The sequence below is a fragment of the Ahaetulla prasina genome, chromosome 2 (assembly GCF_028640845.1).
Source record: "Ahaetulla prasina isolate Xishuangbanna chromosome 2, ASM2864084v1, whole genome shotgun sequence".
NCBI classification, from domain to species: Eukaryota; Metazoa; Chordata; class Lepidosauria; order Squamata; family Colubridae; genus Ahaetulla; species Ahaetulla prasina.
The window spans coordinates 286,334,687-286,351,808 of NC_080540.1; the positions used below are offsets into that span (position 1 = coordinate 286,334,687).

At 46.0% G+C, this 17,122-nt stretch overlaps 1 protein-coding gene across 1 annotated transcript in view; it reads left to right on the top strand.

The window, feature by feature from the left end:
• Nucleotides 1-17,122, top strand: part of MBD2 (methyl-CpG binding domain protein 2) — an 81,840-nt gene that overhangs the window by 13,647 nt on the left and 51,071 nt on the right. Inside the window, exon 2 of the mRNA XM_058170747.1 lies at nucleotides 16,572-16,731. Coding sequence (XP_058026730.1) covers nucleotides 16,572-16,731 — 160 coding nt within the window. The remainder of the gene's footprint in view (nucleotides 1-16,571; nucleotides 16,732-17,122) is intronic.

Genomic DNA, 17,122 nt, shown 5'->3' on the forward strand with positions numbered 1-17,122 from the left:
AGTGCAGATTTAGTAAATAGTTTGACAGTGTTGAGGGAATTATTTGTTTAGCAGAGTGATGGCCTTCGGGGAAAAAACTGTTCTGGTGTCTAGTTGTTCTGGTATGCAGTGCTCTATAGCGTCGTTTTGAGGGTAGGAGTTGAAACAGTTTATGTCCTGGATGGACCCAGATTGTTGGGGGCAATAAAAGTTGACTTTGTATATAATATACAAATGGATGAAGACTATTGCTTAACACAGTTGTAAGCCATCCTGAGTCTTCGGAGAAGGGCGGGATATAAATTCAAATAAAAAAAAATGTGAGGGATCTGTAAATATTTTCAGGGCCCTCTTCTTGATTCGTGCAGTATACAGGTCCTCAATGGAAGGCAGGTTGGTAGCAATTATTTTTTCTGCCGTTCTAATTATCCTCTGAAGTCTGTGTCTTTCTTGTTGGGTTGCAGAACCGAACCAGACAGTTATAGAGGTGCAGATGACAGACTCAATAATTGAAATTTTGCAGGAGTGGGTGGGTGGGTGGGTGATATTGCTTGCATTTTTTAGAAAGCTAGTGGTGTGTATCGCACTGACAAGTTTGATTAGGGAACAGGCTCTTCTCATACAATGGGGACAATTTGACAGACCTAATGGACAGTTCAAACTCAATTATATCATAGATTTTTTAAAAACTTCCCTGTCCCTCCCAGCTGCAAACAGATCCCTCTTTACAGACGACCTGATTTTCACCGCAATTCCAACTTTGCCCTAGTTGGTGATCTGGAACCATAGAACTACAAATAGAATTATAGTCTCGGTTCAGCATCTGTACTTTACTTCTCTGACTGTTTTGCACCCCCCCCCCCCGGTTTATAAGCAGCTGCGCCAGCCAAGGCTTCTCTTGCTATTGTTTAGCACCAACGGTTGGCAGCGCTTGTGCGCACGCACACCACACACACACACACACAGACACAGGCAGACACACTCACACTTTGCTCTCCTAGGAAAAGAAATGTTTGTGTCCCATTTTTGCTCTGTCAACCATCAAGTGGTTTAAAATGATGCCAGAGGATCTTGGCTTCCAATCAAGAAATTGCTGGCAGGCAGCTGGGCGTCTCTCCGGGAGGAGATTGAAGGCTGTGCCCTTGGTCTCCCAAACCCTTATTATCTCCACTTTCCAAGGTTTGTCTTGCGTCATGTCCCACCCCTCCCTGGTGTCCCCAGATGTATGCAAATGAGCCAGCCTGTCATTGGCCAGCTTCGGGCATCATCTCACCACCGTGGCCTTGTGTGATGCAATCCGTTCAGAAAGTTGACCCTCTGCAAAAGCCAACTCTTGGCTGGGAGGGGGAGTGGGGGGGGAAAAGAGAGAGTCTGATCATAAAGGCATTGAGAGAAGAAGCAGAAGGTCCTCCTCTTTGTATTTGTGGAATGAGAGTTCTCTGGAGTTGTCTCCAACTTTTGAATTAAGCTTGAGGATCAGGCTTTCTTTACCGGGTGTATTTCAGCTTTCAGTTGTGATTGATTTGGGGGTGACAGGCTGAAGTGGTTTTGCGCTATTGTTGTTGTTAATTGCGAAGACATGTCCGACCCATCGTGACCCCATGGACAACGTTCCTCCAGGCCTTCCTGTCCTTTACCATCCTCTGGAGTCCATTAAAGCTCACGCTGATTGCTTCACTGATTCCATCCAGCCACCTCGCGCTCTGCCGTCCCTTTTTCTTTTGCCCTCAATCTTTCCCAGCATTAGGCTCCAGGGAGTCCTTCCTTCTCATTAAGTGGCCAAAGTATTTGAGTTTCCTCTTCAGGATCTGGCCTTCTAAAGAGCAGTCAGGGTTGATCTCCTCTAGGACTGACTTGTTTGTTCGCCTTGCAGTCCAAGGGACTCCCAGGAGTCTTCTCCAGCACCAGGCCTCAATTCTTTGATGCTCAGCCTTTCTTATGGTCCAACTTTCACAGCCATACATTGCAACTGGGAAAACCATAGCCTTGACTATATGCACTTTTGTTGGCAGGGTGATGTCTCTGCTTTTTAGTATGCTGTCTAGATTTAGTATGTTGTCTATGCCCCTTTATAGGAGTACTAAGTTGGAGATTGGGTATATATATGTGCATGGTCTTGTTGACATTCCAAAAACACCTCCCGGCCAGCAATCAATATCCATATGTGCAGAGATTAACACCAAGATTAACAATAGACCAACAATCGAGAAGTCAACGACGTCCTAATCATGGAACTAACAACAAACAAGCTAACGGTATATAACAGGTCAATCAAGAAATCCCTCCCCCAAAACCACTCCCACTAATATTGGCAGGGCAAGACTGATGATGTTACCTAGCTGGGTAATGAAACCTCTGCAAGAAAACAACCGAGAGTATAAAGGATTCCACCCTTTCCCTCTTTCTCTACCTTTCATTTAATTCCTTATTCTTGAATCCCACCCCCCCAAAAAAGTTTCACAAGTTCTGGAAAACTTTAGATGCAGCAGGGTACTGAAAAATCCCAGCACAGCTCCTCAACATTACAAACTGAAGATACCCACAAACTGAGCACTGTTAGATTTTTTTTTTCTTTTCTTCATCAGATCCGGTGCCACTTCCTGGCATCATTAAAGCAATTTAGACCTTTCCTGCATAAGAAAGCATTAAAAACTACTTATCTGGGCCTCTAAATCTGTAGTAGCAGCCAGTTGTATTGCGGCTGATTCATGGTAAAGATGATGCTTGAAAACTCAGGCAGGTGGGAGCACCCAGCCAACTTTGACTGATTATGAAAAAGTAAGCAGGACTTGTACACGGATAGCAGACCACTAGGAATTCCCCCAGTAATAGACTTAGAAGAATCCCAGAAGAAGACAAGGGCAAATCAGGATTGTGTGCCCCCCTCCCCTTTTTGTCTTTTAATGATCCCATAATCCCTTGCAGGGTGGAATCTAGGCAACTGAATGGAGTTGAGTGGTTTACTGGCCGGATGCGATTCCTGTCACCAATGCGGAGTTATATTCAGCAGATATATTCTCAACATGCCCAGAGAGAGAAATATCTGCTGCTACCTAGGATTGAACTCACAGTCTCCTGATTGTGAGGTGAGAGCTCTACCTCTAGGCCACTGCACCACTCTGTGCCCCTTCTCCATGTACTCAAGTTATCATCAGGAAATGAGCTCAGCTTGTGGGTGGCTTTAGTTTATAATGTTTATACAAGAGCCAGTTTTGTCTACTGGTTAAGGCACCAGGTTACAAATACATGAATATATAAATATTTAAAAGCTGGGTTGAAGTATGGTGGGAAGGGGAAAAGAGACTTATAAATTATTTTATTTCTATTTCTAATGCTGCTGATAATGGTTTGGTTCACACAGCTTACTCATTTATAATTATGGATGAACAAAGTGTATCGGTTTCAAGAATTTTTGGCTTCAGCTCCAGGCCATGCAAATCCTACTGACAATATAGTTTGTTTGATTTTGGCGTAATGTTTTGTACAAACCCGCCATTCTACCAGGTAAACCATGATTTAAGTTTCAGAATCTGAGTTCTAAGGAACACTAAACACTAAAGTAAGGTGAGATAGTCTGTGGTTCAGCTGGTTGTGGGGGCCCGGCTATTATCTTAATCAGCTGGGTGAACCAGACTTTTATCTTTAAACTATAATCTCAGTAATTGTTTTTCATGACTCTGGATTTAGTGTGTTCTGTGAATTCCATTCCCTGTGGTTTATTCGGTAAAATAGAGTTAAGCATGAAGCATAAGGACAGACATAATGTATACTTATAAGAACATTGCATAACTGATTGCGATTCTTTTCATTTTAGAATGAGGTTGAAGGATATTGATTTCTAAGGGGCTAAAGAAAGAAAAGGGGATGCGGTGGCCCAGTGGTTAAGATGCTGAGCTTGTCGATTGAAAGATTGGCAGTTCAGCAGTTCAAATCCCTAGTGCCGCGTAACGGGGTGAGCTCCCGTTCCTTGTCCCAGCTTCTACCAACCTAGCAGTTCGAAAGCATGTAAAAAGTGCAAGTAGAAAAATAGGGACCACCTTTGGTGGGAAAGTAACAGTGTTCCATGCGCCTTTGGCGTTTAGTCATGCTGGCCACATGTCAATGGAGACGTCTTCGGACAGTGTTGGCTCTTCAGCTTTGAAACTGAGATGAGCACTGCCCCCTAGTGTTGGGAATGACTAACACATATGTGCGAGGGGAATCTTTTCCTTTACCTTAAACAAAAAAAAAAAATTACAACAGTTGTAGGTGCTCAAAATTCAGTCCATAAAAATGCAGAAAAGGACAAGTTTAAGCTTGATGGCCATGTTTTAAACACAGAGGGTGTTGCATGTTCAGAAGCCTTGAGGATAAGCAGAGGAAATGAACAGGGTTCATAAATCTTTCAAAAACCTTATGTAAGAACAGTTTACAATAAGGGCAGACGCTCCATGGTGCAGTATCTTTACTTACACTTTAAGCTTTTTCGAGTGGGGATTCCAGTTCTTAATTTCAATTTACTTAATAACTTAATTTTACCACTAAAAATAGGTAATCTTCTCTTCTAGATGAATGTACTTGTTTCACGTTGTATACGGAGCCATAAGGCAATGTAACACAGAAGGAACAGAATCTCCCAGCCTTCAGCTATAAAATGTTGGTTGATTGCACCAATTCAGATAATTCACCTTATCAGTGATGGAGTTCTGGATGGTTAAAACACGACTTTGGAATACTGCTAAGTACTGCTATTTGTCTATGGAGATTTCAATCATCCAGGTCATGGTTGCTTTTTCCAAAAGGCAACGCGACTTTCTTGGAGATTTTTTTTTCTTCCTTTGAAAATATTTTGTTTCTCACCCAAGAAGCAAACTGAAGAACTTGGATGAGAAGTGAAATGTTTTCAAAGGAAAAAAAAAGAAAACCACACACACACCCAAGAAAGTCCTGTTGCCTTTTGGAAAAAATACTTTTGGGTTAACACGATCTGGTTATGTAGAAAAGCATAATCAAAGTGTTAAAAACAAGATCAGTGCAAGTCTTTAGTGGATTTATTGCTCTGAGGGAAAGTGGAATTATTAGGGCTAAAATGAAGGGATTCATACTTCATGCAAAGTATTTGTATAAATAAGTAAGAAATAATCATAGTGAGGTTTGTTGCTTAATAGATACACCGAGCAAAATTGTGTCCTGGTTCAGCACACCTCTGGTTAATCCCTGACACTTAGTTATTGTCTCTATCCGCCCCTTTAATGTCCTAAAGCGGGGGTGTTAAACTTGATTTCATTGAGGGCTGCATCAGGACTATGTTTGACCTCGGGGAGGAGGCATGGCCAGAGTGGGTGTGGCAAACTCGATGTCACTCCTGTCGTGGGCACCTGTGGTGGCCCGAGCGCTCCCGAGCTCCGTTTTCAGCTGCGACGGCCTCCTGCAATCCTCTGCCAGCAAAACCAGAGCTCTGGACTGCCTCCCGTGTTTTTGCTGGCAAAGGCACCACGGGCCAGTCCTTTGCTGTTTTCAGGGTGGCCCCGCCAGATCTAAGCACCCCCTGGGCCCGATCCAGCCCCCCCGGGCCTTGAGTTTGACACCCCTGCCCTAAAGTATTTTTTTTTTCAATCTTGGCAACTTGAAGACGTATGGACTTCAACTCCCAGACTTCCTCAGTCAGCATGGGGAATTCTGGGAGCTGAAGTCCATGCATCTTTGACTAAAACATGAACATAGGGGAAAGTGGAGAAAAATAAAACTTTGGGAAAGGAAATTGAAGTCCACAATTACCAAGCTTGAGAAATACTATCATAAAGCTTGAATATGCCAAAAAGGTATACAGGCAGGTAGTCCTCAACGTATGTCTGGCTGATTAGCAACCGTTTCAAATCATAACGGACACCCCCACCCCCGCAAAGGGTACTGGATTTGAAGTTCCAATAGCCGGGCCTCACCCCATGGTCACATGATTATATTTTTTCCGCAACCAGCTTGCGTTTATGCATGGTCATGAGATGGCAGTTTATAATGTTTTTGCTGAAAGCCAGCATTTACTTCCAGTTTCTAGCAAAAAATGCCCCAAATTGAACATTTGGTTTGCTTAACGATTGTGAGATTCACTGTATGATTGCATAAAAGGTCAATAAAATTGACCTTGACATGGTGACCCAGTTAACAACTATCACGACTTACCACCATTGTTGTGGGCTCAATTACAGTCATTATTTGAGGACTACCTGTAATATATGTGTGTCTGCTTCTTTCCTGCTGCTTCAGATTTCCAGTGCAGGGAAAGAGAAAGGAAAGGAGGTGAGAGAACTGGCTACCTACCTGGGAAATGATCCCACAAGGCCCCTTTTGGCTTTTTAAATATTAAGGCTATAAATATAAGCCATAAAGTGGTCTGTTTGGGTCTGGCTTGTATAGACCAGCCATTATATATTATAACTAATGATTTATGACTTACAAAGGTGTTAACCAGTTGGGATTTTATTCACCAGAACAAAGAAATTGTTTTAAATCAGGTCAACGCTTTGGGCATGACAAGAGAGGTAATTTGGTCTAGTGGTTGAGGCTGGTTGAGGTTTCCAGGCTAGAAACCAGGAGACTGTGAGTTCTCAGCTAAACGTCGAATAAAGTTAGTTTGTTTTTTCACTGCCTGAGTTTCCTACTACCTACTGGTGCTTGGGTCACAACAGGCAATCTACAGATGTTGTAACTGTTGTATGCATCCAAATTTTGATCACATGACCATGGGGTTGCTCCAACGGTTGTAAATGTGGGGACCAGATATATGTCAATTTTTTCAGTGGCACTGGCACTTCAGATGGCCACCAAATGAACGCTTGTAAATCAAGGATTCCCTATAACAGTGATGGCGAACCTTTTCGGCATCGAGTGCCCAAAAGGGAGCGCATGCACGTGCGCAGCATCAAATGCCAAACAGGGAGCACTTCGCGCATGCGCTCATCAGGGGCACAACGAGGAAGAGGAGCTGCCCAGGGGGCATGCATGCGCCAAATAAGGGTTTCCAGTGTGCAAGCAAATCTTCTGGTTCCGGGCACGCATGCGCACGCGCCGATCAGCTGGCCAGCACGCATACTCATGTCAGAAAACGGAAGACCAGCTGTTTCAATTTCCAGAACTGCCGCACGCACAAAGGCCAGCTAATCGTCACGTGCGCATGCACACCAAAAACCCGGAAGAGGAACAGGTGACGTGTGCCAGACGACATGGGTGCGCATGCCATAGATTTGCCATCACGGCCCTATAATGTACTGTCCTATAGGAATCTTGCGCTCCTTAGGTGGAGATGTCCTGGTTAAAATAGTTCTGTGCTGTTTTTTCCCCTCTGTCTCTCAATGGGTTGGCTAAGAATCAACATTACAAGATATATAGCATAGGCATATGCTATGCCTATGCCATGGCATAGGACCGGGTTATTTACGGGACCGCCTGCTGCCACCAATAGCCTCCCAACGACCTGTGTGCTCCCATAGGGAGGGCCTCCTCAGGGTACCGTCAATCAAACTGTTAAGTTCGGGAAGTAACGAGGCTGGAGACCAGGGTAGTGACAACAGCTCTTTAATATAGGGTGAACCCAGCAACCTGGCTGGGGAAAAACCTCTCCTTATATACTGTTTAACCGGCGGCTTCAACCAATCAGCAACGTGCTTGTTTCCCGCCAAAATATTTAAAGATACATAACACTCCTCCCCTCCCAGAAAACACTTTACCTCTATTTACATATTATTTACATGTTATTTTTCGACGTAGTCACGCAAATAACCTGGGCGTCTCCTGATTCTTTCGGACCTGCGCGGTTCCGTCCTTGGGAGTGGGTTGAGCTGGTCGGAGGGGCTGTTTGCTCCTCCCAGCTCTCTCTCTAGGCCATCCGGCCCTGGACTACTTGCAGACTCTTTTGCTAGGCCATCCGGCCTTGGATTACTTGCAGAGTTTTCCCTGCTGTTTCCATCGGGAACCTGATGGCGTCGCTGGACCTCCGGGAACTCAGCTAAGTCTTGCGCCTCCCCCGGGTTATGGTCAGCTGTGGGTTCAAATAATGAGTGGTCATGATCTGTCTCATTTAGCTCGGGTTGTTCGGCTATTCGTTTCCTTATCAGATCTATGTGGCGCCTCCATACTCGGTTGTCTTTTAACTCAACTAAGTATGATTTTGGACAGGTTGCTTTTATGATTTGCCCTGCTAGCCAACTTGGGCCGTCCCCATAGTTGCGGGCCCACACTCGGTCGCCTATGCCCATTTCTCTAGTTTTTCCCAGTTCCCCCTTGTAACCCTCTGGTGTGTAATGGGGATTCAAACGGTCAAGTGGGCACCGGAGCTTCCGTCCCATCAATAATTCGGCTGGGCTTCTGCCTGTAGCAGTGCTGGGGGTTCTATGCTGAACGGCCAGAAAGAAATCTATCTTTGTTTGCCAGTCGCCTGGCTTGAGTCTGGACAATGCCTCCTTAGCGCTCCGGACGGAACGCTCTGCAAGGCCATTCGACGCAGGGTGGAAAGGCGAGAGAGGGCATGTCGGATGCCCTCATCTGCCAAGTACTCCTCAAACTGGGTTGCCGTGGTGCGGCCGTTGTCAGATACTAGCGTGTCAGGCAACCCGTGGGTTGCGAATAGGTGGCGCAGGGCTGCGATTACTGCCTCGGCTGTCATGGATTTCATGAGAATGATCTCCAACCATTTAGAGAACGCGTCGACAACCACTAGGAAGGTTTGGCCGTGGAAAGGGCCAGCAAAATCAATGTGGATTCTTGACCAGGGCCCTTGGGGTTTTCCCATTCCCTGACTGGGGCCGTTGGGGGTAGAGGTCTGGACTCTTGGCAAGCCTGGCATTTTCCTACCCTCTCAGCAATTTCTGAGTCCATGAGTGGCCACCAAACATAGCTTCTTGCTAGCCCCTTCATCCTTACGATCCCTGGGTGACCCTCGTGGAGGAGGTCCAATACCCTTTCCCTCAATTTCTCCGGAATCACCACTCGATCGCCCCATAGCAGGCACCCCCCTTGAGCCGAGAGTTCCCCACGTTTTTTTACAAATTCCTTAAAACGCTCGTCCGGCGGGCCACCCTCTTTGTACCCAACCGGTACAGTCCTCAAAGTAATGTCGGTATGATGCCGAGCCACTTCCTTAGATGTGACTGGGCCAGAGTCAAAGAGTCAATTAGCAGGATGGGCGTCCCGGGTGGGGTCTTGATCGCCCTGGTAGTGGGCATCTGCTTAAGCGTCCGCATGCCCCACTTCTTTTCCCGGTCGATGCTGCAGCTTGTAGGAATAAGCGGCTAAGAAGATAGTCCATCGGGTCAATCGTGGCGAAAGTGCCACAGGCGTTGGGCGGTCGCCAGCCAGTATCCCTAACAACGGTCTATGGTCAGTAACAATTTCAAAGTCTCTCCCGAAAACGTATTCGTGAAACTTTTTTACCCCGACACAATTGCTAGCGCTTCCTTATCCAGCTGGCTATAGTTCCTCTCTGAGGAGGACATCGTTCTGGAGTAAAAGGCTATAGGGGCTTCTGTGCCGTTTGGAAGTCTGTGGCTGAGCACAGCCCCCACCCCGTAAGGGGAGGCATCGCAAACCAGTAATAATGGCAATGAGCTATGATACTGGATCAGTAGGCTATCGCTCGAGAGTAGGTTTTTTACTGCTTCGAAAGCCCTAGCTTCCGACTTTCCCCAAGACCAAACAGTATTCTTTCCCAGCAGCTTATGCAGCGGCTCAGCAATGGTCGCCTTGTTTTTTAAAAAGACCGCGTAAAAATTCACTAGCCCCAGGAATGCCTGTAGCTCTGTTTTGTTTTTGGGCGCTGGAGCCTTTCTGATTGCCTTGACCTTGCTCTCAGTGGGGTGAATTCCTTTCTTGTCTATTCGGTAGCCCAAGAACTCGGATTCTACCCCTATCTGGCATTTGTTCACTTTAACCTTTAGTCCGGCTGACGGAAAATGCCCAGAACTTTTCTCAACGCTCCCCAATTCATCTAGATTTTCGCTGATATCAATACATCATCAGTAGGACTACCCTGGGAGCCCTTGCAGAAGTCGTTCCATTAAATTTTGGAACAGCCCCGGTGCCACACTCACCCCAAATTGTAATCGGGTACACTTGAAAGCACCTCTGTGAGTTACAATCGTTTGGGCTTCGGCTGTGTTGGCGTCTACGGGCAGTTGTTGATAGGCTTGAGCCAAGTCTAACTTTGCAAAGACTTGCCCTTGCCCCAAAGAGTGCAGCAAGTGTTGCACCACGGGAACCGGGTAAGCGCTTTTCTGTAAGGCTTTGTTTAACGTCGCCTTGTAGTCAGCGCAGATTCTAACTGACCCATCTGGTTTTACTGGGGTGACGATTGGTGTCTCCCACTTTGCGTGATCGACTGGCACCAGAATCCCCTGATTTATGAGCTTATCTAGCTCCTTGTCAATCTTAGGTTTAAGGGCAAAAGGGACTCTCCTTGCCTTTTACCTAATGGGGCTACCTGGGATCTAAGTTGAAGGAAATAGGGGTCCCCTTGTACTTGCCCAGGCAGTCCTTGAAGACATCTTCGAACTCGTTCATGAGTATGTCTTTCAGGTTACAGTCACTTCTGTAGATGCCAGTCACTCCCATGCCCAGTGCACGAAACCAGTCTAGTCCCAACAAACTAGGCAGGGTCCCTTCGACGATCGTGATGGGCAGGGTCTTCTTGTGTGGTCCGTACTCGACTCGGACAGAGGTGGTCCCTCGAACAGGGATGCGATTCCCTTGGTAATCGTGGACTCGTAGCCGTTGAGTTTGCAGGTGGCGCTTCGCGACTGATGGCAACGCCTTTGCCAAAGTGTCCCAGGACATGATGGTGATCGCTGACCCGGTGTCCACTTCGAGTCGGCACCGTACTCCTTCTATTTTGGGATTGGTGAAGATTTTCTTCTCCACCCGGGTTGTGGCGCGGCCTATGATCACAGTCGTTTGATTCGAGTTCGCGCCTTTTTTGTTTGAGCCAATCACAGGTCGCCTTGCTGATCCCGCGCTCTGATTGGCTGATTTGAATTTTCGGCGGGAAGGTTGGGGAGCTCGACAGACTTGAGCTAGGTGCCCCTTCTTCTCGCACCGCCGACATGTAGCGCCCTTGAACTTGCAGTGTTGGCGCTGGTGTTGACCTCCGCAACTTCCGCATTCATCCCGGTCTTCTTTGTCGCGTTTCTCGGTTCGACAAACCCCTTCCTCATCCTCACCGTCGGATTCGGTTTGGATCTCTTCTTGGTGCACCGGGGTTGACTTTGTGCTCGCCTTCGGTGTGAGTGGCTTTTGCAGGGTCTCCGCCGCTTGGGTGGACATTTCATGCGCTCTGGCTTCGTCCAGGGCGTTTGCCAGCGTTAGATTGCTTTTTGATAGCAGCCGCCTCCGCAAACGCATGTCTCTGACCCCACGGATAAGTTGCTCTAGCAGCGCCTCGTCCAGGTCTCGGTACCCACAGTCTTTGGAGGCTTTCCGCAGGGCGGCCATGTAGTCGCTGATGGATTCGCCCTCCAGCTGCCTGCGCTCACCAAATTCAAAACGCCGCACGTATTTGGACGGCGTTGGCGCGAAATGGTTTTTAAGCAGGGTTTGCAGAGTTTGCCACGATACCGATTGTACCGGCGTTGGCTCTGCCAGGGCTTCCGCGATGTCGATGACCTCGGGACCGCAGTGGCTCAAGAAGTATGCCCTTTTGCGGTTGTCTGGAACTCCTTGCAGTTCGTTGGCTTCTAGGAAGCTCTCGAAACGGGTCATGTACGTTCCCCATTTCTCTCTGGCTGGGTCAAACGGTGCGGGCGGAGTGTAACTGGCCATCCCCGCGTTTCTGCCCTAGGTTTGCTGGGTTCGGTTCTTCCGTGCTTCAGCTCGGTTCTGGTGCTCCTTAACCTCGAAATCCCACCTTCGTCGCCAGTGTTAAGTTCGGGAAGTAACGAGGCTGGAGACCAGGGTAGTGACAACAGCTCTTTAATATAGGGTGAACCCAGCAACCTGGCTGGGGAAAAACCTCTCCTTATATACTGTTTAACCGGCGGCTTCAACCAATCAGCAACGTGCTTGTTTCCCGCCAAAATATTTAAAGATACATAACACAAACAATTTTGATTGGCAATGCCCAGGGGGAGGGCCTTCTCCATGGGGGCTCTTGCCCTCTGGAATGAGCTGCCTCCGGGGATATGTCAACTTCCCGACCTCCGGACCTTTCGACGCGAGCTGAAGACTTTCTTGTTCTATCATGCAGGGCTGGCCTAACATATTTTAAATGTGGGTTTTTTATGGTTTTATCATTGTAAAAGGCTCCTCTGGCGATCCCAGCTGAGGAAAAAAAATGGTTTTAAAAGAAAAGAAAAGCCTCTGATGATTAGGCAACTCAGCTGGGATCATGAGAGGAGCCTTTTAAAAGCATTTTTTCTACAACCTCTTTGGCCAAGAGTTGTAGAAAAAATGCTTTTAAAAGTAAAAAAAAAAATTGGCCACACCCACCATCACATTACCCCCCTACCAAGCCACACCCACAGAACCGGTAGTAACAAATTTTACATTTCACTCCTGGTTGAAACCCTAAAAAGAGTGCAGAGAAGAGTGGCAAAGGTGATTAGGTGGCTGGAGGCTAAAATAGATGAAGAACGGTTGAGGGAACTAAGTATGTCTAGTCTAGCTAAGAGAAGGAGTAGGAGCGACATGATAGCTTTCTTCCAATATTTGAGGGGTTGCCACAAAGAAGAGGGAGGGTCAACCTATTTTCCAAAGCACCTGCAGGCAAGACAAGAAGCAACAGATGGAAGCTTTAGCAAAGAGAGATCCAATCTAGATTTAAGGAGACCTTTCCTGACAGTGAGAACAATCAACCAGTCAAACTGGTGAACATTTAGGTCTCACAGTGCTGACTATTGTCTATGTGTATTTACCCAAGTAGTGTGACTGCACCATTGCTATTTATCCTTTTTATTATCCTTCTTACTCCTCCTCCTATTGGTATTATTATGATGATGGTTATTATTATTACATTGTTGCTTTGCCTGTGTACACTGAGAGCTTCTGCACAGGAGGTAAATTCCTTGTGTGTCTAAGCATACTTGGCCAAAAAAGAATTCTGTTCTGTTCTGTTCTGTTCCGTTCCGTTCCGTTCCGTTCCATCGCATCGCATCGCATCGCATCGCATCGCATCGCATCGCATCGCATCGCACCGCACCCCATCCCATCCCATCCCATCCCATCCCATCCCGGGGTGAAATCTACTTACCTTTCCTACCATTTGGAAAGTGAATGCGCCACACATGCATCACATGCATACATGGACCCTCTGCGCATGCGCAAACCGTTCTCCGCATGCGCAGAGGGTAAAAAACAGGTTACTTCCTGGTTAAAACCAGGAAGTAATGACCAGATGGGTGGGCGGAGCCTCATGCTGCCATCATTACCGGTTCAGCTGAACTGGTCCAAACCGGTAGCATTTCACCCCTGATCCCATCCCATCCCATCCCATTCATCTGCCTTGCCCTTTTCCTTCTGGGGTGTGTGTGTGCATTTTGTGCTCAGGGATCTTCCTGAGCCCTTTTTAAAGGTAGCATTATACAGCACGGTTTATTGTAGCAGCTCAGGGAATAAGAGACAGAAACTGAGAATAATCTTTTACCTTGGAGGTCTAAGGTCTAAATCTTCTAAGGAAGATTAATAGGAGAAGATGCTCAGATTGTCGTCCTATGCTTTATGGAAGCTGGATGGGTTTCACAATATCTATATTTTAAACACTGGAGTAAACTTGACAAAGTTGTGCATGCTTGGATTGTGAAGACAGAAATGGTAGCTTGTCAATGCATCTTAGAAACAACAGAACTTTTCTTGAAGTCTGGGGATGAAATGATCATTTGCAAAGTATCTCTTCCTAAGGTGAGATTAGATGAATCTTGGCAACTTTAAGTCATGTGGACTTCAACCCTCCCCCCGCCCAGAATTCCCCCCCCCCAGTGTATTCCCTTAGGAGATACCTGTTGAAGACTACGTGGTAGGTTTGATCAGAGCCAAAAAGGCTATGAAAACAGCTGGAAATTAATTGACATGTGCAAACTAAAAGGAAATGCAGTTAGGCTTTTAATCCATTCCAATGCTCTGTTGGCAAACTTGGCTGATCTCACCCCCACCCCCCCTCCCCCCAAAAATGAAGCTTGCACCTATGTGAAAATGCAGGGGAGGAGGATCTACTTATTTGATTCTGGCTGATCCTATAAAAGCTATAAGGGACGCGGTGGGTCAGGGGCTAGGACGTTGAGCTTGTCGATCGAAAGGTCAGCAGCTCGGCGGTTCGAATCCCTAGTGCTGCCATGTAACGGGGTGAGCTCCTGTTACTTGTCCCAGCTTCTGCCAACCTAGCAGTTTCGAAAGCACGTAAAAATGCAAGTAGAAAAAATAGGGACCACCTTTGATGGGAAGGTAACAGCGTTCCGTGCGCCTTTGGTGTTGAGTCATGCCGGCCACGTGATCACAGAGACATCTTCGGACAGCGCTGGCTCTTCGGCTTTGAAATGGAGATGAGCACTGCCCCCTAGAGTCGGCAACGACTAGCACGTATGTGTGAGGGGAACTTTTACCTTTACCTTTTTATAAAAGCTAAACAGGATTCATCATCTTCATTTAGCGACCCCATAATCCCTTGCGGGGTGGAGTTTGGGCAACTGAATGAAGCTAGCAGAGTGTTTTAATGGCCGGATGCCCTTCCTGTCGCCAGTGCGGAGTTTTGTTCAGCAAATATATCCTCAGTCTGTCCAGAGAGAGAAATATCTGCCTCTACCTAGGATCGAACTCACAGCCTCCTGATTGTGAGGCGAGAGGTCCACCTCTAGGCCACCGCACCACACAAAAGCTAAATGGGATTGTTCCTGGTTAATGCTTAGATGGCAGACTAAGGAATTCTAAGGGATTTGTAAACAAGAAAAGGAAGTGGAAGAAAATGGCAGAAGCGGAGGATGGAAAGAGGTTTGGAGGGTTGCCAGAAAACCTTCAAGGCTGTGCTGATGAAGTCATCAGAAGTCAAGCATGACTCAAAGAAAAGTCTCTCTTTTTGGCCTCTGTGCTTTAAGAAGAAAGAAAAAATACAACTTTACAGGAAACCTGTTAACACAATCCTGTTTTAGTCAGAGGTCTGGGGAAAAATGTCAGGTTAGCTTTAGATTTGAATAAACGCGTGTTCGAAACTTGCTGGTGCAGTTTAGTTTCGAAATGTCTGTTCTGAAGTCTAGCTACTTTCATTCTGACTGTATTTTGTAATTTTATATAGCTTTGCAAAGCTCCAGAGCCGCAGCCAGAGAGAATAAACTCTCAAGGAGAATATCTGTAGCTCAGGGTTGAAATGAAATGGTCCTTGATGCCCTCTGAGCTTGGCTGTTTTCTTGCAGATGTTTCATGACGCTAACTTGGCAACCAACCAAGCTCAAAGATCCCTCCCAAGGATCCCTCAAAATAAGCCTTCAACCGGCTCAATATTTTCCAACATCCCATCCCTGAATTGTGTTTTTTTAAAAAGAGCCTTTTGTAAACTGTTAAGTTGCCTTGCTTTAGAACAGGGGTCTCCAACCTTGACAACTTTAAGACTTGTGGACTTCAACTCCCAGAATTCCTCAGCCAGCTTTGCAGGCTGGTTGGAGACCCCTGCTTTAGAAACTCTTTCAGGGATGTTGAAGATTTTATTAAAAAATGAAAATGTCCTTCCAAAAGTTTCCTTAGGCTGTTCCATGTAAGCATGTTTTGATGCCATGAAGTATTTATTTATTTAGCAAGTGTATATGGTTGCCCAGAGTTCCTTTTAGTAGAATTAGCTTGTCATGTCAGTTGGTTTAATAATAGATAAGTGGCTTAGATTTGGTGCTGAGGTTTTGAGGAGGAGTGTCAGGTTGAATCGTTCTTGCCCCAATTCATTTTTTGAGGTAACAGTAACAGAGTTGGAAGGGACCTTGGTGGTCATCTAGTCCAACCCCCTGCTCACATAGGAGAACTGTACTAGGGATTTGAATCATCAAACTGCCAACCTTTCTGATCGACAAGCTCAGTGTCTTAGCCACTGAGCCACCTAGTCAGGCTATTGATTCCGCCTTGAAGTCATACCTTTAAGTTCACCATAACTGAGCAAAAAGACACTGAGTAATGTAGAAACATGAATAAAGGAGCTCTTGTAGATTTACGAATATAGAAAGATACACACAGTATATCTGAACTGGTAAGTTCATGTAAAATCCATTGTCTAAAGTCCTTAGCTGAGTGGAATTAAAGTTGAGCCTGAATTTCTCCTGTTCCAATTCAACAATTTGTTCACTGTGAGAAAAGGGCCACTACATATCAGAATAATAAACCTGAGCAATTGTGCAATGGAAGAGCGAGAATATTCAAAAGATGGACCCAGAAAGCATATCTGGCTCGGGAATTCTGGGAGTTGAAGTCCACAAGCCATAAAGGGGCCACGGCTGCTCATCCTTGGTCTATCCCCAAGCTATCTACACCTGAATAGCATCTTGAATGTTGCTTGTAACTCTTTGGTGCCATTACATCTCCCCATTTATTTAGTGGTCTAAAAAGGAGTCCTTGCCTTGAATAATAAAGCATTTTTTTCCCCTTTTCTTCTATCAATCTTGCAGTCCAAGTGGGAAGAAGTTCCGAAGCAAACCCCAGTTGGCCAGATACTTGGGGAACACGGTTGACCTCAGCAGTTTCGACTTCAGGACAGGGAAGATGATGCCAAGTAAATTGCAGAAGAACAAACAGAAATTACGGAACGATTCACTCAATCAAAACAAGGTTTGCTTGCAAGCAGGCTATACGTTCGTTGCAAAACCTTTGAAATCAAAAGGGAAAGGCAACATCTGTTTACCGTTTTTAATAATTCCCTTGATAACTTTGCATTTACCTTGATCAAGGATAGGAGCGGGTGCGGATTTTAAAGCAGTATTAAAGGGTGATAAAATAAGGAGGTTTAACAAGGAGAATGCCAAATGGGAAATAATTTGAAAACTGGTACATATTCATTAAGCATCTAGCTAGAAACTGGGAGACCGTGAGAGTTAAGTCATTTTCTTTCACCCCTAAGAAAGAGGCCAATGGCAAACCATTTCTGAAAAACTTGCTAAGAAAGCTGCAGGGATTTGTCCAGGCAGTTTCTGCGAATTTGGACATGATTGAATAGAAGAAA